Source organism: Heptranchias perlo, chromosome 39 (assembly GCF_035084215.1).
Source record: "Heptranchias perlo isolate sHepPer1 chromosome 39, sHepPer1.hap1, whole genome shotgun sequence".
Taxonomy (NCBI): Eukaryota; Metazoa; Chordata; class Chondrichthyes; order Hexanchiformes; family Hexanchidae; genus Heptranchias; species Heptranchias perlo.
The window spans coordinates 10,829,926-10,855,953 of NC_090363.1; the positions used below are offsets into that span (position 1 = coordinate 10,829,926).

A 26,028-nucleotide genomic window follows, 5' to 3' on the forward strand; every position below is an offset into this window, starting at 1 on the left:
AGCTTTACTCTGTATCTAACCCGTGCTGTACCTGCCCTGGGAGTGTTTGATGGGACAGTGTAGAGGGAGCTTTACTCTGTATCTAACCCATGCTGTACCTGCCCTGGGAGTGTTTGATGGGACAGTGTAGAGGGAGCTTTACTCTGTATCTAACCCGTGCTGTACCTGCCCTGGGAGAGTTTGATGGGACAGTGTAGAGGGAGCTTTACTCTGTATCTAACCCGTGCTGTACCTGCCCTGGGAGTGTTTGATGGGACAGTGTAGAGGGAGCTTTACTCTGTATCTAACCCGTGCTGTACCTGCCCTGGGAGTGTTTGATGGGACAGTGTAGAGGGAGCTTTACTCTGTATCTAACCCGTGCTGTACCTGCCCTGGGAGTGTTTGATGGGACAGTGTAGAGGGAGCTTTACTCTGTATCTAACCCGTGCTGTACCTGCCCTGGGAGAGTTTGATGGGACAGTGTAGAGGGAGCTTTACTCTGTATCTAACCCGTGCTGTACCTGCCCTGGGAGTGTTTGATGGGACAGTGTAGAGGGAGCTTTACTCTGTATCTAACCCGTGCTGTACCTGCCCTGGGAGTGTTTGATGGGACAGTGTAGAGGGAGCTTTACTCTGTATCTAACCCGTGCTGTACCTGCCCTGGGAGAGTTTGATGGGACAGTGTAGAGGGAGCTTTACTCTGTATCTAACCCGTGCTGTACCTGCCCTGGGAGTGTTTGATGGGACAGTGTAGAGGGAGCTTTACTCTGTATCTAACCCGTGCTGTACCTGCCCTGGGAGTGTTTGATGGGACAGTGTAGAGGGAGCTTTACTCTGTATCTAACCCGTGCTGTACCTGCCCTGGGAGAGTTTGATGGGACAGTGTAGAGGGAGCTTTACTCTGTATCTAACCCGTGCTGTACCTGCCCTGGGAGTGTTTGATGGGACAGTGTAGAGGGAGCTTTACTCTGTATCTAACCCGTGCTGTACCTGCCCTGGGAGAGTTTGATGGGACAGTGTAGAGGGAGCTTTACTCTGTATCTAACCCGTGCTGTACCTGCCCTGGGAGAGTTTGATGGGACAGTGTAGAGGGAGCTTTACTCTGTATCTAACCCGTGCTGTACCTGCCCTGGGAGAGTTTGATGGGACAGTGTAGAGGGAGCTTTACTCTGTATCTAACCCGTGCTGTACCTGCCCTGGGAGTGTTTGATGGGACAGTGTAGAGGGAGCTTTACTCTGTATCTAACCCGTGCTGTACCTGCCCTGGGAGTGTTTGATGGGACAGTGTAGAGGGAGCTTAACTCTGTATCTAACCCGTGCTGTACCTGCCCTGGGAGTGTTTGATGGGACGGTGTAGAGGGAGCTTTACTCTGTATCTAACCCGTGCTGTACCTGCCCTGGGAGTGTTTGATATTGTCACACAATCCAGAAAGTAGAAAATCTTAGAAAACTAAGTAACTGGCTCCAAGAAAAGGCTCTTTAACAAACCAACTAACGTACTCTCCACAGACCATGTACTGTCTGCTCTGTCATGGACTCAACCCAACCCATTTCTTTTCCTCTGAGGAAAAGATCTACAGTGTTTCTCTCTTCCCCTTCCCAAAGGTAAATCAAGAGAACCTTTTGAGCTGCACTCTATATCTTTGCCTGGTTGCCTTCCTCGATAGGACATTCCATGATCGCAGTAGCTGATGGTCCACATAGCATTCCATCATCGCTATCTGCACTTATCCTCCTAACCCTCAACCTCATTCCCTATCAGGTGGGGTGTGGCATGGTGTTTGGGGGTGCTTGTGATGGCATGTTTGGCAGTGCACATGGCAGGTGTTTGGCCATGCATGTGATATGTATTTGGGGTTGCATGTGAGGGGTTGTGTGGTGCGGTCTTTGGGGTTCGCGTGTCCGGGTGTTTTGGCATGTGTGTGACATCATTTGGGTGCGTGTGTGTGTGATGGAGCTTTTCGGTCGTGCGAGTGACGGGGTGTGTGGGTAGGATGAGTGACGGGATGTTTAGGATGGAGGTAATCGGGTTTTTGGGAGAGTGAATGATGGGGTACATGGGGTGAGTGATGTGGTGCCTGGGGTTAGAAATGACATGGTGTTTGGACTGAATGTGACAGGGTGTTGGGGCGCTTAAGATGGGGTGTTTTGGGGTTGCATGTGATGGACAATGGATGGCGTGCGTAATGGGCGGCGGGCGGGGTGTGTGTCCGGGGCGGCGGGCGGGGTGTGTGTCCGGGGCGGCGGGCGGGGTGTGTGTCCGGGGCATCGGGCGGGGTGTGTGTCCCGGGCGGCGGGCGGGGTGTGTGTCCGGGGCGGCGGGCGGGGTGTGTGTCCGGGGCGGCGGGCGGGGTGTGTGTCCCGGGCGGCGGGCGGGGTGTGTGTCCGGGGCATCGGGCGGGGTGTGTGTCCGGGGCATCGGGCGGGGTGTGTGTCCGGGGCGGCGGGCGGGGTGTGTGTCCGGTGCGGCGGGCGGGGTGTGTGTCTGGTGCGGCGGGCGGGGTGTGTGTCTGGTGCGGCGGGCGGGGTGTGTGTCTGGGGCGGCGGGCGGGGTGTGTGTCTGGGGCGGCGGGCGGGGTGTGTGTCTGGTGCGGCGGGCGGGGTGTGTGTCTGGGGCGGCGGGCGGGGTGTGTGTCTGGTGCGGCGGGCGGGGTGTGTGTCTGGTGCGGCGGGCGGGGTGTGTGTCTGGTGCGGCGGGCGGGGTGTGTGTCTGGGGCGGCGGGCGGGGTGTGTGTCTGGTGCGGCGGGCGGGGTGTGTGTCTGGTGCGGCGGGCGGGGTGTGTGTCTGGTGCGGCGGGCGGGGTGTGTGTCTGGTGCGGCGGGCGGGGTGTGTGTCTGGTGCGGCGGACGGGGTGTGTGTCTGGGGCGGCGGGCGGGGTGTGTGTCTGGTGCGGCGGGCGGGGTGTGTCTCTGGTGCGGCGGGCGGGGTGTGTGTCTGGGGCGGCGGGCGGGGTGTGTGTCTGGTGCGGCGGGCGGGGTGTGTGTCTGGTGCGGCGGGCGGGGTGTGTGTCTGGTGCGGCGGGCGGGGTGTGTGTCTGGTGCGGCGGGCGGGGTGTGTGTCTGGTGCGGCGGGCGGGGTGTGTGTCTGGGGCGGCGGGCGGGGTGTGTGTCTGGTGCGGCGGGCGGGGTGTGTGTCTGGTGCGGCGGGCGGGGTGTGTGTCTGGTGCGGCGGGCGGGGTGTGTGTCTGGTGCGGCGGGCGGGGTGTGTGTCTGGTGCGGCGGGCGGGGTGTGTGTCTGGTGCGGCGGACGGGGTGTGTGTCTGGTGCGGGGTGTGTGTCTGGGGCGGTGTGTGTGTCTGGTGCGGCGGACGGGGTGTGTGTCTGGTGCGGCGGGCGGGGTGTGTGTCTGGTGCGGCGGGCGGGGTGTGTGTCTGGTGCGGCGGACGGGGTGTGTGTCTGGTGCGGCGGGCGGGGTGTGTGTCTGGTGCGGCGGGCGGGGTGTGTGTCTGGTGCGGCGGACGGGGTGTGATAGGAAGGAATGTGAAGAGACGGTGAACGGGTGATGTGAACGGGTGATGTGACCCGTGCCAGGCAGTAAATAATAACGAATATTAACTGTGCCTTTTTCACAGGGGAGTTTATCCGAGCACTTTACGAATCTGAAGAGAACTGCGAGGTCGACCCGGCCAAGTGCACCTTTTCCACTTTGGCTGATCACCAGGCCAACCTGAGGATGTGCTGCGAGCTGGCACTTTGCAAGATCGTCAACTCCCATTGGTCAGTGCTGGTGTAATATGGCAGATGAATAACCAGTAGAAATCAATCGGGACTGAAGACAGGAGCACTTTCCAGACAATTGTGGGACCTTAAATCCAACCTGACATTGGAGAACAAAGACCCCTTACTTCCGATGAACGTTATCTCGCACACTTTGTTGGAATATAGGGGTCTAGGGGTCAAATCCAGCCCATGTAGAGGGGACGACCTTTCTGCGATGAGGTTGAGTGTTTCGTTTCACTTCTGGAACCTTGGTTCAAATCCAGCCTGGTCAGAAAGGGTGAACCATTCCCTCATCTAAGAGACTGGTTGGTGCAGTAGGTCGCAGAACAGACCATCGATTCTACGACCACAATTTAAATCCAGAGAGAGAGACCAACTCCCTCTCTGTTGAGTCAAGTGATTCAACAAACAAACCAGACAAGGGTGGGCAGGATGGAACAATCCCTCATCAGAGGATTGGATGATGATGTAAGACACTGGGGTGGATTTTCAACTTGCCGCCTGAGGTGAAACTGGCTTCAGTGGGAAGAAAAATCGGTCGTTTTGTATAAATGACGTCTGAATCCCAACTCCAGATTTGCAAGGATGCTACCAGAACTGAGAGGCTTTACCTGTCGGGGCTCTTTTCTTGGAGAGGTGACCTGATAGAGGTCTTTAAGATTATGAAAGGGTTTGACAGAGTAGACGTAGAGAAGATGTTTCCACTTGTGGGGGAGACCAAAACTAGAGGTCATCAATACAAGATCGTCACTAATAAATCCAATAGGGAATTCAGGAGAAACTTCTTTATCCAGAGAGAGGTTAGAATATGGAACTCGCTGCCACAAGGAGTGGTTGAGGCGAATAGCAGAGATGCATTTGAGGGGAAGCTGGATAAACACATGAGAGCAAAAGAATAGAAGGTTATGCTGATAGGGCAAGATGAAGTAGGGTGGGAGGAGGCTCGTGTGGAGCATTAACACCGGCATAGACAAGTTGGGCCAAGTGTTCCTGTGCTGTACATTCGATGTAAAGCTTTACACCCAAATGGCAAGTTGATAATCGACCCCACTGCAATTTCCTCTGGTACTAGGAGTTCAAATCCAACAGAGCCAAGGGATAGAGTTCTCTTTTCTCTAGTTTGAAAGGAGGAACTCTGCCGCTGAGCTCTCACTGCTCGGTCTTGCTTGTCCGTCATGGGGACTTAGACGACCCAACTTGGGATGAGTTCCTTCACGCAGGTGGCCTCACCGTAGACTGTAATAGCTTGTACCTGGTACTGTGTGGGTTTATTCCATTGGTACAAAAATGTCATTGAGTTCCTATTTTGCCATTTTGGTCGTGCGTGTCTGTGTTTTTGTTTTATTTCAGCGAATCAAACAAAATACTTCCTTCGACTTCTCCAGATTCCCGTCGCTCTCTGGAAACACTAACTCTCGCTCGGGATACAGCGCTACGGGGTGTCAGCTGCACTCCAGTTCCTCACCAAAACAGCCGTCCTTTTGCGCTAACACTTGAGTGTTGGCAGGCTATTTGACTGTGGGCTGCCTCACGGACAACCTTGACGTCCGCGCGTGTGCTGCCTGGCCGGGGCCGCTGGATAGCGATTTAGGAGGAGAACGCTGGCTGACTTTTCTCCCTCCCTAGCCAGGGATGCTACGGCCAACTGGGAGACCTCCCCCGACCCCTGGCATCATCGCCCCGACTGAAGTCAGCTAACTCGGCACGAACTGGGGACGGAACCTTCCTATTCTGTGTCGCCCAGTACTAGACCACGCAGTGCATTTACAAACTGCACTCTCGGAAGAGAACATAGAATCTTACAGCGCAGAGGAGGCCGTTCGGCCCATCGTGCCTGTGCCGGCTCTTTGAAAGAGCTGCCCAATTAGTCCCGCTCTCCCCTGCTCTTTCCCCAAAGCCCTGCAAATTTTCTCCCCTTCAAGTAATTATCCAACTCCCTTTTGGAAGTTACAATTAAACCTGCTTCCACCACCCTTTCAGGCAGCGCATTCCAGATCAGAACAACTCGCTGCGTAAAAAGACCTGCTGACTCAGAGGCGAGAGTGCTACCACTGAGCCATGGGTGCTTTTGCTGGTGCGGGTGCTTTTGTGTTAAACCCTCTACAGTTAGTGAAATGGAAGTCCCATTAAATATCAAGCTGCACGGTGCCTCTTTGTCCTCAGTTAAAGGGAACGACATTCCGTAATTTCTTGCCCTTGCTCTCTTCCCTTTAAACAGCGTCTTTCCTCGTGAGCTGAAGGAAGTCTTCGCCTCCTGGAGGCATCGCTGTGCCGAGCGCGGCAGAGAAGACATCGCCGACCGCCTGATCAGCGCCTCCTTGTTCCTCCGTTTCCTCTGCCCCGCCATCATGTCTCCCAGCCTCTTTAACCTGATGCAGGAGTACCCGGACGACCGCACCTCCCGAACCTTGACCCTCATCGCGAAAGTCATTCAAAATCTGGCCAACTTCACCAAGTAAGTCCTTCGAGGCAGGAGGAAGCCCCCTCCCCATCTCACCAGCCCATTCAGTGGGTAATGTAACCTGTGGAGCTGGTGTAGGGGAGTTGGGAGGCAAGTGTTAATGGGGACCCTGTACTAGAAGTCCGACTGGAAGAATATAATTGGTAGCAATTTAATAACTCTGCGGGTCTGGGTGTCTTCTAATTGAGTAACCAAGGGCTGGGGGAATGGTAGGATATCATCCCTTTAAGTATTGGTTAATTTTCAATACTAATTGTATTACTGTAAAAACAATGCTATACGTTGTTGGGTTTACTCAGGATACTGTCATATAGCCCTATTGCCCTTATGTGGAGATATTATCAGATATACCCTTTACCTCTTATACAAGATCAGTGACTGGGAAACACTGAAAACATCTGGTTAATATGCTTTATTAAATCTGTATATGAGCTATAGGTACCAATACTCACGTACCAAGGACTCCTAAGGGAGGTCGCGAACATGTCGTCTTGACTGCTTACGCTCGCCTCAGCGAGGCCCGATTGAAGTTCCCCCAGGAGATCCAGCGTGTTGTTTGTTTTATAGATTTAATTGCACAGGACAAATGTGAGTCCCATATGTCATCACTTCCTGTGTGCGTGCTATTGACACATGTACTCAATTAATGGTGAGGTCAGCTGCTACCTCTGCCACTGGAAACAGTCTCCTTATTCACTCGATCAAAACCCTTCATGATTTTGAACACCTCTATATTAAATCTCCCCTTAACCTTCTCTGCTCTAAGGAGAACAACCCCAGCCTCTCCACATAACTGAAGTCCCTCATCCCTGGTACCATTCTCCTCTGCACCCTCTTGACATCCTTCCTAAAGTGCAGTGCCCAGAATTGGTGATTAATAATGAGTGGTCGTTAGTCCCCTATAGCATTGAAATTCTCATATTGCAGAATGAGTACTAATATGCAGGTATTTATTTTAAAAGCTTACCGTGGTTATTCTATCTGCTACCACCTATGCTTACGTACGTAATATAATTTTTTGTTATTATTTGTTGAGGAGACAAATTAGAAATGAAGTGAAATAACTCATGGTGCTATTGTGCTGCTTTTCTTCCACCTCGTTTGTGTGTAAGGTTCGGCAGCAAGGAGGACTACATGTCGTTCATGAATGAATTTCTGGAGCTCGAGTGGGGCAGCATGCAGCAGTTCCTGATGGAGATCTCCAATCCGGACACGGTGACCAACGCGGCCAGCTTTGAGGGCTACATCGACCTGGGCCGAGAACTCTCCACGTTGCACTGCCTGCTGTGGGAGGTGCTGCCTCAGCTCAGCAAGGTGACCCTTTAAAAACTCCCTCCGACAAGCCGGGTGGGACTTTACGGGATGGGAATAAAAGGGAAGCTGATTGGAAATTTGTGTATTTGGGGTCGCTGGGAAGTTGGTTGGGTCCATTGGGCCCTGCACATGTGGAGTGATTCAGAGATGGTTCATTCCATTGGGCCCTGCACATGTGGAGCGATTCAGAGATGGTTCATTCAATTGGGCCCTGCACATGTGGAGCGATTCAGAGATGGTTCATTCAATTGGGTTCTGCACATGTGGAGCGATTCAGAGATGGTTCATTCCATTGGGCCCTGCACATGTGGAGCGATTCAGAGATGGTTCATTCCATTGGGCCCTGCACATGTGGAGCGATTCAGAGATGGTTCATTCAATTGGGTTCTGCACATGTGGAGCGATTCAGAGATGGTTCATTCCATTGGGCCCTGCACATGTGGAGCGATTCAGAGATGGTTCGTTCCGTTGGGTCCTGCACATGTGGAGTGATTCAGAGATGGTTCGTTCTGTTGGGTTCTGCACATGTGGAGTGATTCAGAGATGGTTGGGTCCATTGCCATTCGAAATATAGGGTGAATGTAAGTGGTTGAGTCCATTAGTGTTCTTTATATGGGGAGTGAATGGGACAAGGTTGGGTCTATTGTGATCCTGTCTTTGGGGAGGGATTGGTAAATGGATTGGCCCTTTATGGATTCTGTATGCATGGAGTCAATAGGAAGTGGTTAGGCCCAGTGGAATCCTGTATTCGGGGAGTGATTGGGAAGGGGTTTGGTCCATTGGGATTCTGTTTATGTGGAGTGATTGGTTGGTGATTGCCTTACACTGAGAGCAGTTTCAATCCCTATAGGTAATAGTGAATGTGTGTATATGTAGTTCACCCGAGCTGAAAATACCTTCTCTGTGCCTTGCAGGAAGCTGTGCTGAAACTGGGGCCCCTCCCCCGCCTCCTCAATGACATAAGTGGAGCGCTGAGAAATCCATCGCACGTACAGCGGCAGTCCAGCCACCTCACTGAGCGCTACACCTCCGGGCCCAGCATCAATCGTGGCGCGTCATCTGACCTTCAGAAGTACACGGTTAAAGATCTGAACAGGTGAGAGTGGAAGGGAAATGATTGACTTCACCACACAAACACAGGGCAGGTTCAGCACAGGTTAGATACAGAGTAAAGCTCCCTCTACACTGTCCCAGCAGTGTCCCTTAGCTGCAGCATTGTAAGAGATCTTTGTGGCATAGTTGTTTATAGGCAATGGATTTCAGTCATGGTTTTTTTAACTGACCACGTTTACATTGGGAATAGAAAAGTGTTGGATGGGGGATTGGGGGAACCAGAGGAACCTGCGGCTTTAACCGGTCTCTCAAAGATGCCTTCATGGTTAGGACATTCGAATTGCATTCTCAAATAAAAGCTTGGTGTCAGCACTCTCGCCTCTGAGTCAGAAAGTCATGGGTTCAATTCCCACTCCAGAGACTTGAGCACATTATTCAGGCTGATGCTCCCAGTGAAGTACTGAGGGAGTGCTGCACTGTCTGAGGTGCCGTCTTTTGGGTGAGACGTTAAACCGAGGCCCCGTCTACACTTGGCTGGGTGTAAAAGGTCCCATGGCCACTATTTGGAAGAAGAGCAGGGGGGGTTCTCCCCGGTCGGTGTCCTGGACAGTATTTATCCCTCAACCAACAGCACTATCAACAGATTATCACCTTACTGTTTGTGGGAGCTTGCTGTGCACAAATTGGCTGCCGCGTTTCCTACATTACAACAGTAACTACACTTCAAGAAAAGTACTTTGTTGGCTGTAAAGAGCTTTGGGATGTTGTGAGGTCGTGAAAGGCGCTTTATATAAAAATACAAGTGCGTTTGCTTGTTCTTTCTTTACCATTTCCGGTGATGAATCACTGTTACGATAGTTTGGCGACCTGCTTGTCTCGCTGATGAGCCCAGGTGCAGGACACGCATCAAGTTTGAAAGGATTTTGAAAAGAAACTGAGGTAAATCGAGGTGTAGGGGCTACAAGCCGTTAGATTGTAGGAGGAAGTAATGTCGAAGGGATGTGAGGTGACGTTCCACAGTTTTGAGGCCCCGAGATAGAGTGCGAGTAGAACACAATGCGCAGAGTCTTCCGTTCCTGAAGATGTTTCCACTTGGAGGGAAGGCCAGATCTAGGGGGTCATAAATATAAGATAGTCACTAATAAATCCAATAGGGAATTCAGGAGAAACTTCTTTACCCAGAGAGTGGTTAGAACTCTCTGCCACACGGAGTGATTGAGGCGAATAGCATAGATGCATTTAAGTGGAAGCTGGATTAGTACACGAGGGAGAAAGGAGTGGAAGGATATGTTGATAGGGTGAGATGAAGAGGGGTGTGAGGAGGCTCGTGTGGAGCATAAACCAGTTGGGCCCAATGGCATAGAGTTATGTAGAATGTACAGCACAGAAACTGGCCGTTCGGCCCATCTTGTCCGTGCTGGCATTTATGCTCCACACGAGTCTCCTCACGCCCCTCTTCATCTAACCCTATCAGCATATCCTTCTATTCCTTTCTCCCTCTTGTACTTATCGTGCTTCCCCTTAAATGCATCTATGCTATTCGCCTCAACTACTCCTGTCGTTCTCTTTCTATTCACAGCTCAATCGATATGACCAGGCTACCTTCTCCAACCAAGGAGAAAGGAAAGGACGTCTTTTACGTGACGAGGCCCCCGCTTGCGCGCTCCTCCCCGGCCTACTGCACGAGCAGCTCCGACATCACCGAGCCCGACCCCAAAATGATGACCACTAACAAGAGCATCTCCATGATGGATCTGCAGGACAGCAGGAGTATGAACAGCATAAGCAACCTCCAGACTGTTGGGGACATGTTAAACAGCAGTCAGGCCTCGATCGGAACTACAGTAGGCCTCAGGCCCAGCCGGCTATCGCAGGGCAGCGGGTCGAGTGTGTCCGGAGGCCTGCGATTGGGACAAATGGGCATCACCACGGACGGATTGCACGGGCAACTGCGAGTCCCCTTGTCCTTTCAAAACCCCCTGTTCAACATGACTTCGGACGGGCCTGTCTCGCTACGGACTCCCGCCGAGCCTGGCGCCGGGCTCTTGGGTTACCACGGTTACAGTAAAAGCGAGGACCTGTCCGCCAACAAGCAGATCTTCCACAGCCACAGCTACAGCGACGAGTTCGCCCGACAGAACAGCGAGTTCACCCGCCGGCAGCTGTCTCTGACCGACAACCTCCAGCACATGCTGTCGACCCCCCCGGCCAACATCGGCCCCCAGCGGAGGATAGACCAGCCGCCGCCGCCTCCTCCGCCCCTCGTCCGAGGGAAGACGCAGCAGCTGACGGTCAGCGCGGCCCAGCGCCCCCGGCCGCCCAGCGCCAACCTGCTGCAGTCGCCGGCGGAGCCGGCCCACGGGCCCAAGGGGCGGCAGCAGTCGATCATGGCCAAGAGCGACGCCGCGGCTCCGAAACCCGCCATCACCAAACAGGTAGGTCTCCCCGGGGGACCGCCCCCCCCCCCCCCCCGCTCCCGTCTGTCAAGGGGGACTGTGTCAGCCGTGGCTCAGCGGGTAGCACTCTCGCCTCTTGAGTCGAAAGGCCGTGGGTTCAAGACCCCGCTCCAGAGACTTGAGCACGTAATCTAGGCCGACACTCCCAGTGCAACACTGAGGGAGTGCTGCACTGTCGGAGGTGCCGTCTTTTGGATGAGACGTTAAACCGAGGCTCCGTCTGCCCTCTCAGGTGGACGTAAAAGCTTTCTCGGCACTATTTCGAAGAAGAGTAGGGGAGTTCTCCGTGGTGTCCTGGCTAATATTTGACCCTCAACCAACATCACTAAAAAACAGATTACCTGTTCATTGCTGTTTGTGGGATCTTGCTGTGCGCAAATTGGCTGCCACATTTCCTACGTCACAACAGTGACTACACTTCAAAAGTGCTTCATTGGCTGTAAAATGCTTTGGAGTGTCCTGAGGTTGTGAAAGGCGCTGTAGAAATGTAAGATGTATCTTTTAAATATGCTGCTCCCGACGCACATCTGGCCTGTGTACAACCGAACATTGAATGTCGGACAGGAAGAGACCAGCTGGTCCATCCAGTGGTGATGCCTTATGCTTCACGATACATAGGAACAGGAGGAGGCCATTCAGCCCCTTGAGCCTGTTCCGCCACTCAATTAGATCATGGCTGATCTGCACCTCAACTCCATTTACCCGCCTTTGCTCCACATCCCTCGATACCCTTACCCAACAAAAATCTATCGATCTCAGTCTTGAAAGCTCCAATTGACCCCCAACGTCCACAGCTTTTTGGGGGGAAGAGAGTTCCAGATTTCCACTACCCTTTGTGTGGAAAAAATGCTTCCTGATTTCACTCCTGAACGTCCTAGCTGTAATTTTAAATTCACGTCCCCTTCTCCTTGATTTCCCCACCCGAGGAGATAGTTTCTCAGTATCTATCCTATTGAATTCTTTTCAAACCTTGAGCAGGTCACCTCTCAATCTTCTAACGGACACTCCCTGCCCGTCAGGAGCCACGAAACCTCCTGGGAGAGGCGAGAAACCTGGAAAATTCCTCCCTGCACTCCCCAGACGAGTCCAGGAGGCCACACTGACCATGACTCGTGCTACTTGGCAGTATGACGTGATCGCCGGCCTGGCCAGGAACTGGGCCCGCTCCCGTTCGAAGCTACACGCCGAGTTTGGCACTCACCGCACGAGCCGGCAACTTGTCTCAATGGGTGGAAAACCGTGGAATTTTCACCCCGCGGTTCCGCGCTCCGAGATCGAAACCAGGGGAGCATCTCGCGCTCACTTGCGCTCGTCACGTGTCAAGTGTCACGCGTGTTCAAGGGAAGCTCGTCTCTGACCTCCAACTACGCTCACCAACAGAATTGTGTATCAGGAGGTGCGATGCTTCTCGTCTTTGTTAAAACCACCAAGCTGTACGGGCGGCCTCATGGGAGATCCAGGGCCCAAAAACCCAAAGGCCCCTCTCCACCGCCAGAACTGCGGCCCGATAAGACATAGATTCACGCAGCACAGGAGGAGGCCATTCGGCCCATCGTGCCTGTGCCGGCTCTTTGAACGAGCTATCCAATTAGTCCCACTCCCCTGCTCTTTCCCCCATAAATGTTTTCCGTTTCAAGTATTTATCCAATTCCCTTTTGAAAGTTACTATTGGATCTGCTTCCACCGCCCGTTCAGGCAGCGAATTCCAGATCGTAACAGCTCGCTGCGTTAAAAAGAAATTCTCCTCATCTCCCCCCTCTGGTTCCTTTGCCAATTATTTTAAACCTGTCTCCTTTGGTTACCGACCCTCCTGCCAGTGGAAAGGATATCTTTGATCAACACTCCCTCCCTTATCTCTCCTGAGGACCTCCACCCTCCAGTATCCCGCGACCCTGACCCCACCCCGAATCCCGGGGGGCCGTTGGCATTTGAGGTCCGGGCATGTGCCCTTCTCGGGGTGCGGTTCATGCTGGGTGGGGGGAGGGGTATGAGCTGTGGCACCTCGACGCCCTCTCTGTGGGTGGGACTGTTCAGGATGAGAAAGCCGAGCGAAAAGGAGAAAGTTTTCACTTCAAAAACGCCACTTTCTCGATTGCCGCCCGGACTCCGACATTTGGGTCAATTTTGTTGCGGGGACCCCATTCTTCCAGCGTCTGACCCCGGCCCGCAGGCGTACTTAGTGTTTTTGAGGGGGGCGGGGGACATGTGTGAGGAGCGGGAGGGGCTACTGCTTGGGTGAAACAATCCTGCCAGCTCCACCTCTTCTGATGACACGGCACGGAGGGGACTGGGAACGCCCGCCTCCCCTTCTAGTAGAAGTCCCCAAAGTAGGGGAAAAGTGCTGGGGACCCAGTGGAACCAGGTCCCTCCCTCTCCATTCCTTCACCCCTCTTCCCGTCCCCAAATTCCCACGACTGCCCAGATTGAGCTGCCACGATGTCCTCCCTTTTTTTTATAGGAGTAGGAGTAGGCCACTCGGCCCCTCGAGCTTGCTCCACCATTCAGTAAGATCAAGGCTGATCTTTGGCTTTCCTGCCCGATCCCCATATCCCTTGATTCCCCGAGAGTCCAAAAATCTATCGATCTCAGCCTTGAATATACTCAATGACTGAGCATCCACAGCCCTCTGGGGTAGAGAATTCCAAAGATTCACAACCCTCTGAGTGAAGAAATTCCTCCTCATCTCAGTCTTAAATGGCCGACCCCTTACCCTGCAACTATGCCCCCTAGTTCGAGACTCTTCAGCCAGGGGAAACAACCTCACAACATCTTCCCTGTCATAATCTTGTATGTGTCAATGAGATCACCTCTCATTCCTCTAAACTCCAGAGAGTATAGGCCCATTCTACTCAATCTCTCCTCATAGGACAACCCTCTCATCCCAGGAATCAATCTAGTGAACCTTCGTTGCACCGCCTCTAAGGCAAGTATATCCTTCCTTAGATAAGGAGACCAAAACTGTACACAGTACTCACCAAAGCCCTGTACGATTGTATGGAATCTTACAACACCAGGTTATAGTCCAACAGTTTTATTTGAAAATCACAAGTTTTCGGAGGCTTTCTCCTTCGTCAGGTGAGTCTTCGTCACCTGACGAAGGAGAAAGCCTCCGAAAGCTTGTGATTTTCAAATAAAACTGTTGGACTATAACCTGGTGTTGTAAGATTCCTTACATTTGTCCACCCCAGTCCATCACCGGCATCTCCACATCACTGTACGATTGTAGTAAGACTTCCTTACTCTTGTACTCCAACCCCCTTGCAATAAAGGCCAACATGCCGTTTTCCTTCCTAGTTCCTTGCTATATACCTGCATGCTAACTTTCCGTGTTTCTTGTATGATGACACCCAAATCCTTCTGAACACCAACATTTAATAGTTTCTCACCATTTAATAAATATTCTGTTTTTCTATTCTTCCTACCAAAGTGAATAACCTCACATTTCCCCACATTATACTCCATCTGCCACCTTCTTGCCCATTCACCTGTCTACATCCCTCACCCAGGAATCTCGAAGTTTGGTGCCGAGCGTCACACTGGATATCACACACCCTTTGTTAATAATGCAAAAACAATGTTTTTTTTATGAATTTTTAAGAAAGGGAAAGAAAGCCAAGGAAGAGGAACAAAGAAAAAGTGGGCAGCACTCTGCTATGTGTAGGAGGCTATTTTAGCTTTTGAGTTAGCGTGAGGTTATTCATAAATGCTGTCTACTTCTGTCCCTCAGGCCACCCATTCACCCTCGACCCTTCACCCCGTCACCCCTTCGGAGCGCACCGTCGCCTGGGTGACCAACATGACTCACATCTCTGCAGACATCGAAAGCTCGCAGCTAGAACGGGAGGAGTACAAACTGCGGGAATACTCCAAGTCGATGGATGAGAGCCGGCTCGACAAGGTGAAAAAGGCGCTGTGTTGGCACGGGGTGTTGCGTGTTTAGGGGAGTTAGAAGGATAATCAGGGCTGAAATTAGAGGCCTAGAAATCGGCAGGCAGAGCGGGTAGGCCCGAGGCCCACCCCAGGCCTCCTTTACATCAGACCGCGAGCTGCGGATACCTGCTGGGCGTCTCCAGGCAGCTCACCCTTTGAATTTAAGGTAGTTACGTCAGCGGTAGGTCTTGGGAGAAGGTGGGGGGTGGGCCGACTGGGAGGTGGAGGGGGGGGCGACTGGGAGAGGGATGCAATTGAGAGGGGGGCAGTCAAGAAGTGGGGGGAAGTGATGCAGAATATGAGCGCGCAGGCCGCCCGCCATGTTAGATGCTTTGGCGCCCGTTGTGCGCCTGTACGACAGGCGTGGCATCAGTAAATTTCTAGGCCATAGTTTTCCCAAAACTATCGCGCTTGGCCGGATTTTAGCGGTAACGTTATTTTTGGAACGGAAAAGGGTCTTTGTGTGTTATAAGTAGCTCGTTAACAGGTCGCAGCGGGTGGAATGTCCCCTTTCACCCCGGGTCGGTCACAACTTTGGGTGGCGACATGTAGAGCAGTTGGCGCTGCGGCTGCTGGGAGACCCGCGAGGGGTAACCAGCGAGGGCCAACGCCGCCCCCCACACCCCCCCCCCCCCCCCGAACCCCCCAAGTCCCAGTGGCGGTGTGACACGCTACGTGTAATCGATTCCCCCTGCAACCCATTTCACCAGGGGCTACAGACCCAGTACGAGGAAGAGATTCTTTCCCTGAAGGAGCGGCTGCAGATGTCGAACCGCAAGCTGGAGGAGTACGAGCGGAGGCTGATGTCGCAGGAGGAGCAGACGGGGAAGATCCTGCGGGAGTACCAGTCGCGTCTGGACGAGAGCGAGCACCGTCTGCGCCGGCAGCAGGAGGAGAAGGACAGCCAAATCAAAGGCATTATCAACAGGTAAGCAGCAGAGTGTCCACCCAACTGGGGGTCCAGCCAGGAAACCTTCAGGTCCATCCCTCCCGTTGATGCTCAGTGGTACTACCGTCGCTGAGTTCCCTCACCATCGACATCCTTGGGGGGCCGGGGGGTGCTGGGGGTTCATCATCCACCAGAAACTCAACTGGACCAGCCACATAAATGCCGTGGCTACTAGAGCAGGTCAGAGGCTGGGTATTCTGCAGCGAGTGGCTCATCTCCTGACTCCCCAAAGCCTCTCCACCATCTACAAGGCACAAGTTAGGAGTGTGATGGAATACTCTCCACTTGCCTGGATGGGCGCGGCTGCATCAACACCCAATACACGCCGAGTATGGTAGTCGTAGAATTAAACAACTTTACGGCACAGAAGGAGGCCATTCGGCCCATCGTGTCTGTGCCAGCCGCAAAAAGACCTATCCAGCTTAATCCCACTTTCCAGCTCTTGGTCCGTAGCCCAGTAGGTTACGGCACTTCAAGTGCACATCCAAGTACTTTTTAAATGCGATGAGGGTTTCTGCTTCTACCAGCCTTTCACTCAGTGAGTTCCAGACCCCCACCACCCTCTGGGTGAAAAAATTTCTCCTCAGCTCCCCTGTAATCCTCCGACCAATTACTTTAAATCTATGCCTCCTGCTCACTGACCCCTCTGTGAAGGGAAATTGGTCCTTCCTATCCACTTTATCTAGGCCCCTCATAATTTTATACATCTCAATTAAATCTCTCCTCAGCCTCCTCTGTAGTGTAGCGGTTATGTTACTGGACGTATAATCCAGAGAATGTGAGCTCAAATGCCACCATGGCAGTTTGAGAACCTGGAAATGAAAATGGATAGAGCAGTGCAGAGGGAGCTTTACTCTGTATCTAACCCGTGCTGTACCTGCCCTGGGAGTGTTTGATGGGACGGTGTAGAGGGAGCTTTACTCTGTATCTAACCCGTGCTATACCTGCCCTGGGAGTGTTTGATGGGACAGTGTAGAGGGAGCTTTACTCTGTATCTAACCCGTGCTGTACCTGCCCTGGGAGTGTTTGATGGGACAGTGCAGAGGGAGCTTTACTCTGTATCTAACCCGTGCTGTACCTGCCCTGACTGCTTGAGTTAAACGATAGGTGTGAAGATCATGGAACGTTGCCACTGAAATATTAGGCAGATTGCGTTTGCAGCAGGAGTCAATCATTTGCCTCTCTGGCTCCGTTTGTGCGACAGATGTCAGGAAATTTCACAATTAGCAATTCCTAGAGACAAGTCAGCAAGTTCTTCTGACTCCATGGAAACAGACGCCAAGAACATTTCTTTCTGTTACAATCAAAACGATGGCGCCATCCATTGGTCTCCTGGTCAATCCTTGACCATATGGATAGGCTGCCAGGGAGCTGTCCTCAGGACGCGTTTGACTGTTAAACAGAAACGTGAAGGCGGAATTTTCCCGTATCCCACCCCAGCAGCGGAGCCTCCCGTTCAGGAGGTGCACTGCCCCCCCATTTTTCATCCGTCAGTGTCGGTGGATGGAAAATTGAGGGCAGTGCAGGCGAGAGCAATCCAATGGGAAAATTCCACCCGAAAAGCCACGGTCCATCCATGCTAATCCCTCTATTCCACTCATTCTCCCACTGCAGTACCCGTCTATGTTTTGAATGCCTCTACTACCCTGCCAGATAGATCCCCTGGACCTGATGGCCTACATCCTAGGGTTTTAAAAGAGCTGGCCGCAGAGATAGTGGGTGCAATGGTTTTGATCTTCCAGAATTCCCCAGATTCTAGAACGGTCCCCATGGATTGGAAGGTAGCAAATGTAACCCCGCTATTCAAGAAAGGAGGGAGAGAGAAAACAGGGAACTATAAGCCAGTTAGCCTGACCTCAGTAGTTGGGAAAATGCTGGAATCTATTGTTAAGGACGTAGAAACAGGGCACTTAGAAAATCATAATATGATTAGGCAGAGTCAACATGAAAGGGAAATTGTGTTTGACAAATCTTTTGAGGGTGTAACTGGCAGGGTAGATAAGGGGGTACCAGTGGATGTAGTATATTTGGATTTCAAAAAGCATTTGATAATGTGCCACACAAGAGGTTGTTACTCAAGATTAGGGCTCATGGGGTTGGGGGTAATATATTAGCATGGATTGAGGATTGGTTAACGGACAGAATACAGGGGAATAAACGGGTCATTTTCGGGTTGGCAGGTTGTAACTAGTGGGGTGCCGCAGGGATCGGTGCTTGGGCCTCAGCTATTTGCAATCTATATTAATGACTTAGATGAAGGGACCGAGTGTAATGTATCCAAATTTGCTGACAATACAAAGCTAAGTGGAAAAGTAAGCTGTGAGGAGGACACAAAGAGTCTGAAAAGGGATATAGACAGGTTAAGTGAGTGGGTAAGAAGGTGGCAGATGGAGTATAATGTGAGGTTATTCACTTTGTAGGAAGAACAGAAAAACTGAATATTTTTAAATGGTGAGAAACTATTAAATGTTGGTGTTCAGAGGGATTTGAGTGTCCTTGTACATGAAACACAGAAAGTTAACATGCAAGTACAGCAAGCAGTTAGGAAGGCAAATGGCATGTTGGCCTTTATTGCAAGGGGGTTGGAGTACAAGAGTAAGAAAGTCTTACTATAATTGTACAGGGCTTTGGTGAGACCACACCTGGAGTACTGTGTACAGTTTTAGTCTCCTTACCTAAGGAAGGATATATTTGCCTTAGAGGCGGTGCAATGAAGGTTCACTAGACTGATTCCTGGGATGAGAGGGTTGTCCTATGTGGAAAGATTGAATAGAATAGGCTTGTACTGTCTGGAGTTTTGAAGAATGAGAGATGATCTCATTGAAACAGTTAAGATTCTAAGAGGGCTTGACAGGGTAGATGCTGAGAGGATATTTCCTCTGGCTGGAGAGTCTAGAACTAGGGGACATATTTTCAGGATAAGGGGGTCAGCCATTTAAAACTGAGATGAGGAGGAATTTCTTCACTCAGAGGATCGTGAATCTTTGGAATTCTCTACCCCAGAGAGCTGTGGATGCTGAGTTGTTGAGCATATTCAAGACTGAGATCGATGGATTTTTGGACTCTAGGGGAATCAAGGGATATGGGGATCGGGCGGGAAAGTGGAGTTGAGGTCGAAGATCAGCCATGATCTGATTGAATGGCGGAGCAGGCTCGAGGGGCCGTATGGCCTACTCCTGCTTCTATCTCCTAAGTTCTTATGTTCTTATTATTCAAAGCGTTTGGAACCCTTCGAGTCAAGAAATTCTTCCTACGTTTCTCTTCTGAATTGACCTTTCACCAATTTGAATTTGCTCCCCTTCTGTCTGTAAGATTTAGGCTTTGGGTAGCTGTGGCCCTTTTGAGGATCATTTTATGTCACTGTGCCTTTCCAGTCAAATCCAGCAACCTGATCATCTGCATCTACAAGGAAACTTGGGGAGTTCACAGTGAGCATTGAGGGGGAAGATTATGTTTGGGTCATTGATTCCTCCCAGCAGGAAGCTTGGAAAGGAGGATCAGTGGGACACTTCTTCACATTGAAAGAGAGTCAGATTAAGACGAGTTATGGCCCGTGCCAACTTGGAATGTTGAAAGTCCATGTGCACCACCTTCATTAACCCTCTCCGTTTACTTCATCAGAGAACTCAATCGAGTTTGTCGGGCACGATTTGCCTTTAACAAATCCATGCTGGCTGTCATTGATTTACACGTGTTTTTCCAAGTGACGATTAATTTTGCCCCGGATTATTCCACTGAGTGTCAGCTTGGCTCAGTCGGTAGCACTCGCACCTCAGAGGGTTGTGGGTTAAGAACAAAAGAAATAGGAGCAGGAGTAGGCCATGTGGCCCCTCGAGCCTGCTGCGCCATTCAGTAAGATCATGGCTGAACTTTGGCCTCAACTCCACTTTCCCGCCCGATCCCCATATCCCTTGATTCCCCTAGAGTCCAAAAAACTATCGATCTCAGCCTTGAATATACTGAATATACTCAGCATCCACAGCACGCTGGGGTAGAGAATTCCAAAGATTCACAACCCTCTGAGTGAAGAAATTCCTCCTCATCTCAGTCCTAAATGGCCGACCCCTTATCCTGCGACTATGCCCCCTAGTTCTAGACTCTCCAGCCAGGGGAAACAGCCCTCTCAGAATCTTATATGTTCTATGTTTGAATGGGTTCAAGCCCCACTCTGGGTCTTGAGCATATAAGCTAGGCTGGTACTCCAGTGAAGGGAGCGATGCACTGTCGGAGGTGCTGGCCTGCGGATGGGGTGTTAAACCATCTGCCTGCTCATTGGTTCAGATGGATGTCAAAGGGCGTTCCCCTAGTTCTTCCCTCAACTAATACCCCCCTAAAAGCCGTCGTCCATCTCACTGCTTGGAAGAAATACATCACCATTTCCTCCTCAGGTAACAGGAACTCATTCCCAACACTTAAAGAAAGACTTGCATTTATACAGCGACTTTCCTGACCTCAGAGCGTCCCAAAGCGCCTTACAGCCAATTAAGTACTTTTTGAAGTGTAGTTGCTGTTGTAATGTATGAAATGCGGTAGCCAATTTGCGCACAGCAAGATCCCACAAACAGCAATGACAAGATAATCTGTTTTTTGTGATGCTGATTGAGGGATAAATATTGGTCAGGACACCGGGGGGAACTCCCCCTGCTCTTCTTTGAAATAGTGCCATGAGATCTTTTACGTCAACTTGAGGGGGCCCTCGGTTTAATGTCCTCAGCCGAAAGACTACCCCAGTACTGCACTGGGAGCGTCAGCCTGGATTAAGTGCTCGAGTCTCTGGAGTTGGACTTGAACCCACAACCTTCGGACTCAGAGGCGAGAGTGCTACCCACTGAGCCGTGGCTGACATGCTGAAGCGGGAGTGTCATTGGGAACCTCCAGAGGGGCAAGTGTTGGGCCTGGATCAGTGGTGAGCTGGGTAGTTCCTCTCATTTCTCTCCTCTCCCAACACCACCGCCCCCACACCCTCTGCCAATACAACCAGAATTCTCTGAGGTTAAAAGGTTGGGGCAGCCAACGTCAACCCGGAGAGCCTGTTAGCTTCTTGGAAGCCGCGATTTCCTTCAAGAGGCGGTTTTTCTGACTGTGAGCCCAACAATCAGGCCAGGAGTTGCTGATTTCTAAGGATGATACATACTTGTACAATGATGTATGGACATGTATATATTTTTAATCCATTTGTGGGATGTGGGCGCACTGGCGAGGCCAGCATTTATTGTCCTTCCCTAGTTTCCCTGAGAAGGTGTCGATGGGCCACCTTCTTGCACCACTGATAGCAGCTTCATACAACCGAGTGGCTTGGTAGGCCACTTCAAAGGGCAGTTAAGAGTCAACCACGCTGATGTGGAGTTGTATATAGGCCAGGTTCCTTTCCCTAAAGGATATTAATGAACAAGTTGGGTTTTTACGGTCGCTTTTACTGATTGTGGCCTTTTATTTCCAGATTTTTAAAAACTGAATTGAAATTCTCAAACTGTTGTAGTGGGGATCTGAACCTATGTACTCTAGATTATTAGTTTAACATAACCATTACCCTGACTGCAATAAAGTACTTCTGGAGGCCAGTGACTGCTGCTGTGCAGCTCAATGTGCCTGCAGAATCCCACAAATGGCAATGCGATGAAGGACTGGTCAATCTGTTCTGATGGTATTGGTTGAGGGAGGAATGTTGGCCGAGCCCACCTCGTGTGCTCTAGTCCTGCAAAAGGCCAGTTTTCTTGACCCGCGCCCCCCACCCCCCCCCCAACCCAAGAGTCATCGAGACCAACTTACCCAGCTGAGATCAGCTAACCCAAGCACTGGCCGGGGATCAAAAACCAAGACTTGTTTGTGGCCTGCCCGGCTCAGAGGTGGAAGCTGCAGCCCTGGACAGCCAGGATGGCTCGTGCTGTGCTGACGAGTAGGCCGAGTAGTTGGCCTATCGATACAGGCCAGCGTTGAGCTTTCCTAGGCATAAGGTGTCAGCCGTGGCTCGGCGGATAACACTCTCGCCTTTGAGTCCGAGCGTCGTGGGTTCGAGCCCCGCTCCGGAGACTTGAGTGCAAAATCCAGGCTGTCACTCCCTCCCGGTACTGTGGGAGTGCCGCACTGTCAGAGGTGCCGTCTTTCGGATGCGCTATTGAACGGAGGCCCTGTCTGCCCATACAGGTGGACATAAAACCACTATTTCGAAGCAGGGGAGTTCTCCCTGGTATCTTGGCCAATGTTTATCCCTCAACCAACACCTAAAAAACAGATTACCTGATCATTATCACATTGCTGTTTGTGGGATCTTGCTGTGTGCAAATTGCCTGCTGGGTTTCCCACATTACAACAGCGACTACATTTCAAAAGTACTTTATTGGCTGTAAAGCGCTGGGGGTTGTGAAAGGCGCTATTTAAATAATAAGTATAAATGCAAGTCTGTCTTTCCTCATGACTGGGCCTTTGCAAGCCAACGCAACTAAAATTCTCTGAGGTTTTGCAAGCCACAAACGAAGACACGCATTGTGATTTTCACACAACTATTGTTTATCTGTTGCTGCGGTGAACTGTTATGAGCTGGATTCAGCAGCACCCAGGCACCCCGGGGTATTACAAAACCACTTCTTAAAGCCGTTCTATCTTATAAGGAGGACATATGTTTGTGGATGTTGCCAAGTTGCGTGGGAAAGCAGGATGTTGTGAGAAGAGGAAAGCATTCAGCGAGGCCCGCAGATACTTAGCAACTCAGCGGTTGAATAGCAGATGGTATTTATGATTCTGAGGAGCTTCAAATGCATTCTAAAAGTCAGTTTTGGGCTGCACAATATAGAGTTTAAGGAAGAAAGACTTGCATTTATATAGCGCCTTTCGCCACCTCAGGGCGTCCCAAAGCACTTTACAGCCAGTGAAATACTTCTGAAATGCAGTCACTGTTGTAATGTAGGAAACGTGGCGGCCAATTTGCGGACAGCAAGATCCCACAAATTTGATCATGACCTGATGATCTGTTTTATTGATGTTGTTTGAGGGATAAATATTGGCCAGGACGCCGGGGAGAACTCTCCCCTGCTCTTCTTCGAATAGCGGCCGTGGGATCTTTCACGTCCACCTGAGAGGGCAGACGGGGCCCTCGGTTTAACGTCTCACCCGAAAGACGGCACCCCCGACAGTGCAGCACTCCCTCGGTACTGCGCTGGGAGTGTCGGCCTGGATTTTGTGCGAGACACAGAAGGGTGGCAAAGGTCAAGCCAATTTGCATAGAATCATACAGCACAGAAGGAGGCCATTCGGCCCATCGTGCCCGTGCCGGCTCTTTGAAAGAGATCTCCAATTAGCCCCACTCCCCCTGCTCTTTCCCCAAAGCCCTGCATATTTTTTCCTTTTCCAACTATATATCCAATTCCCTTTTGAAAGTTACTGTTGAATCTGCTTCCACCGCCCTTTCAGGCAGTGAATTCCAGGTTGTAACAACTCGCTGCTGGCAAAAATTTCTCCTCATCTCCCCCCTGGCCTTTTTGCCATTTATCTTAAATCTGTGTCCTCTCGTTACCGACTCTCCCGCCTGTGGAAGCGGTTTCTCATCAGTCACTCCATCAAAACCCCTCGAAATTTTGAACACCTCTATCAAATCTCCTCTTAACCTCCTCTACTCTAAGCAGAACAGTCTCTCTCTACGAAACTGAAGTCCCTCACCCCTGATACCGTTCGAGTAAATCGCCTCTGCACCCTCTATAAGGCACTGACATCCTTCCTAAGGTGTGGGGCCCACAATTGGACACAATACTCCAGTTGAGGCCTAACCAGTGATTTATAATAGGAGATATATATATATATATATGTGGATATGTTGGGGGTTTGACACTAATGCTGGTGTCACTATCCCCCCTCCTGCTCCCCCATCGCTGACGTCGTGTTGCCTTTTGCCTCTGCCCGCAGGTTAATGGTGGTGGAAGACGAGTTGCGGAAAGACCACGCCAACATGCAGGAGGCCATTGACGCCAAACAGCGGATAATCGACGTTCAGGTACAGAAAATCATCACCTCAAAGATCAAGAAATGACACTGAGGGAGAAGCGCCAGCAATTCAGTCTGTCGGGGAAGGGACGAGCCCGGTCCGAACCTCGTCCGAACAAACTGCGGCCGATTTCCCCCCCCCCCCCCCCCCCCACCGGCAAAATATAACCAAACGGGGCTCCCGCCCATGGGTTCTATCACAGCTGGACCACTTTCTGTCTCTGACAAATGTCTCAGCAGGGAGCCCCCCCACCCCTCCCCACCCAAGGACACCATTTTGTTTTGTTTTTCCAAAATGGAGGACAGCGGGAGGGGGGGAGGCAACCGCGCCGGCGCTGTTGAGGGGAAAGCGGGCGGGCGCCATCGTGTGAGGATGTTGGCCGCGTCCGGCGACGTGCGTGTCTCTGAGCGCCGGGGAGGGAGCGGGTCAGAAGCGAGACGGGCCCCAATGTTTAAATCTCCCCCCACACCGCATCCCCCTCACCAATTTCGGAAACACCGCTCGATTTGGGTCGGCCCTTGCCAGTTTGTAAAGACGAGGTTTGACCGGGGAAATAGTCTGCCGCAGAGTAGACAGGCAGGGTTATGCCCTGGTTATGTACAAGTGGGACAAACCAGGAGGCCAATGGTAACCTCATATGTATGTTTTATTTTTGTTTAATTCCTCTACGCGATCGCCCACCTCAGAGTAAATGAATTGGGCGGGAGGGGAGGGCGGGTTGATTTGGGTGGGGTATTAGCTGGCACGAGGGAACGAAGGGTGTGCACTCTTAAGTGGTCATGAGGCTGCTCACTACTGCAAGGTGTGCAGCGATTTTGCCAACATACACTCAGGTTTGTCGCACTGTTTACACTAATGACCTCTTTGGAGTAGGCCGAACGTCGGTACAGTTGCCGCTAGTTACCGCACCAGGCCCCGCCACCGCCCCCCCACCCCCTGTTTCCTCAATGCGATGTGCCCAACGTGGGTCCTTGGTGCTCGGTCAAGAGCGGGTTATCCGATGCCATTCGGGTCGTGCTGGCACAAGGAGAAGTACCTGCGGGCGCAAAGGGAGAAAGATAATTCAGACAAGTCGACAGACTCCACGCTGGGTGACTGCCCCTCCCAATTGGTGCCATTAATGACCAACTGGACCGAGCGCGGCCTGAACATGAGTCACCGCAATGGCTACTCACACTGAGCGAGCTTGAACCGTTTAGAAAAAGGTTAAGAGAACTTACTTCACATGTGCTGATAAATAGCTCCAGAGGGGCAACGGAAGGTGAGGCATCATGTCAAGAGCACTCACCGACAAGGGAAATGAGTGTGGTAACAGCGTGTGAATCGGAATAAGAAGGGGGAATTCAACCGAAAACACAGTTCTCGGTCTGTGTAGGGCAAAGGTCGGAACTGGCCTGGGAGTTGCTTTAGAAGAAGCCTGGGAACACAGCAAGGTTCCTTCTCTGCCTGGGAATGTCATTGAGAGCTAGACTTGAGTAGGAAAAGGGCAGAGAGAGAGAGAGGGGGGGAAATTGGCCAAAGTTGGGATCCTATTTTTTTTTCCACACGGACATTTTAAGTTGAGTTCTTCTGGCTATTCCGATAAGACCTGGTTGTCTTTTATCTGCCGTGCAATGTGAAGGCCCGGTCTCATTCCAGTGCTGCATTTTGCCCCTAGAACGACATTGTGCGTAGTCACCGTGTGCCTCAGCTCTCACCAGCTGCAGATTGAACTTCCAAGGTACTTCAGCATGTCTGTCAGTGCGATTGGTAACAGTCCTGAGCATCTGTTACCTGTCGCATGTCACACTGACTTGTTCCCCGATGGCTCTACTGGTTCATTTGATGCCCGGTGTCACATCAACAACAACAGCTTGGGTTTATATAGTGCCTTTATCTTAGTAAAACGTCCCAAGGCGCTTCACAGACCAAAATTGACACCGAGCCAAAGAAGGAGATATTATGAGGGATGACCAGAAGTTTGGTCAGAGAGCTTGGTTTTAAGGAGGGTCTTAAAGGGGTAGAGAGGCGGAGAGGTTTAGGGAGGGAATTCCAGAGCTTAGGACCTAGGCAGTTGAAGGCACGGCTGCCATTGGTGGGGTCAAGGGAATGAGGGGATGCAGAAGAGGCCAGAATTGGAGGAGCGCAGAGCCCTCGAGGATTATAGGGCTGGAGGAGGTCACGGAGATAGGGAGGGGCGAGGCCATGGAGG

The 26,028-nt window shown here is 51.6% G+C and overlaps 1 protein-coding gene across 1 annotated transcript in view; it reads left to right on the forward strand.

Annotated features, from left to right (window-relative positions):
• The window catches only part of LOC137304997 (ras/Rap GTPase-activating protein SynGAP-like), a 485,592-nt gene that overhangs the window by 436,759 nt on the left and 22,805 nt on the right, over positions 1-26,028 (forward strand). The window contains 8 exon segments of the mRNA XM_067973769.1: positions 3,552-3,696; positions 5,918-6,154; positions 7,273-7,474; positions 8,389-8,570; positions 10,107-10,962; positions 14,711-14,881; positions 15,624-15,841; positions 23,759-23,846. Of these exon segments, the coding sequence (XP_067829870.1) occupies positions 3,552-3,696; positions 5,918-6,154; positions 7,273-7,474; positions 8,389-8,570; positions 10,107-10,962; positions 14,711-14,881; positions 15,624-15,841; positions 23,759-23,846 (2,099 nt within the window).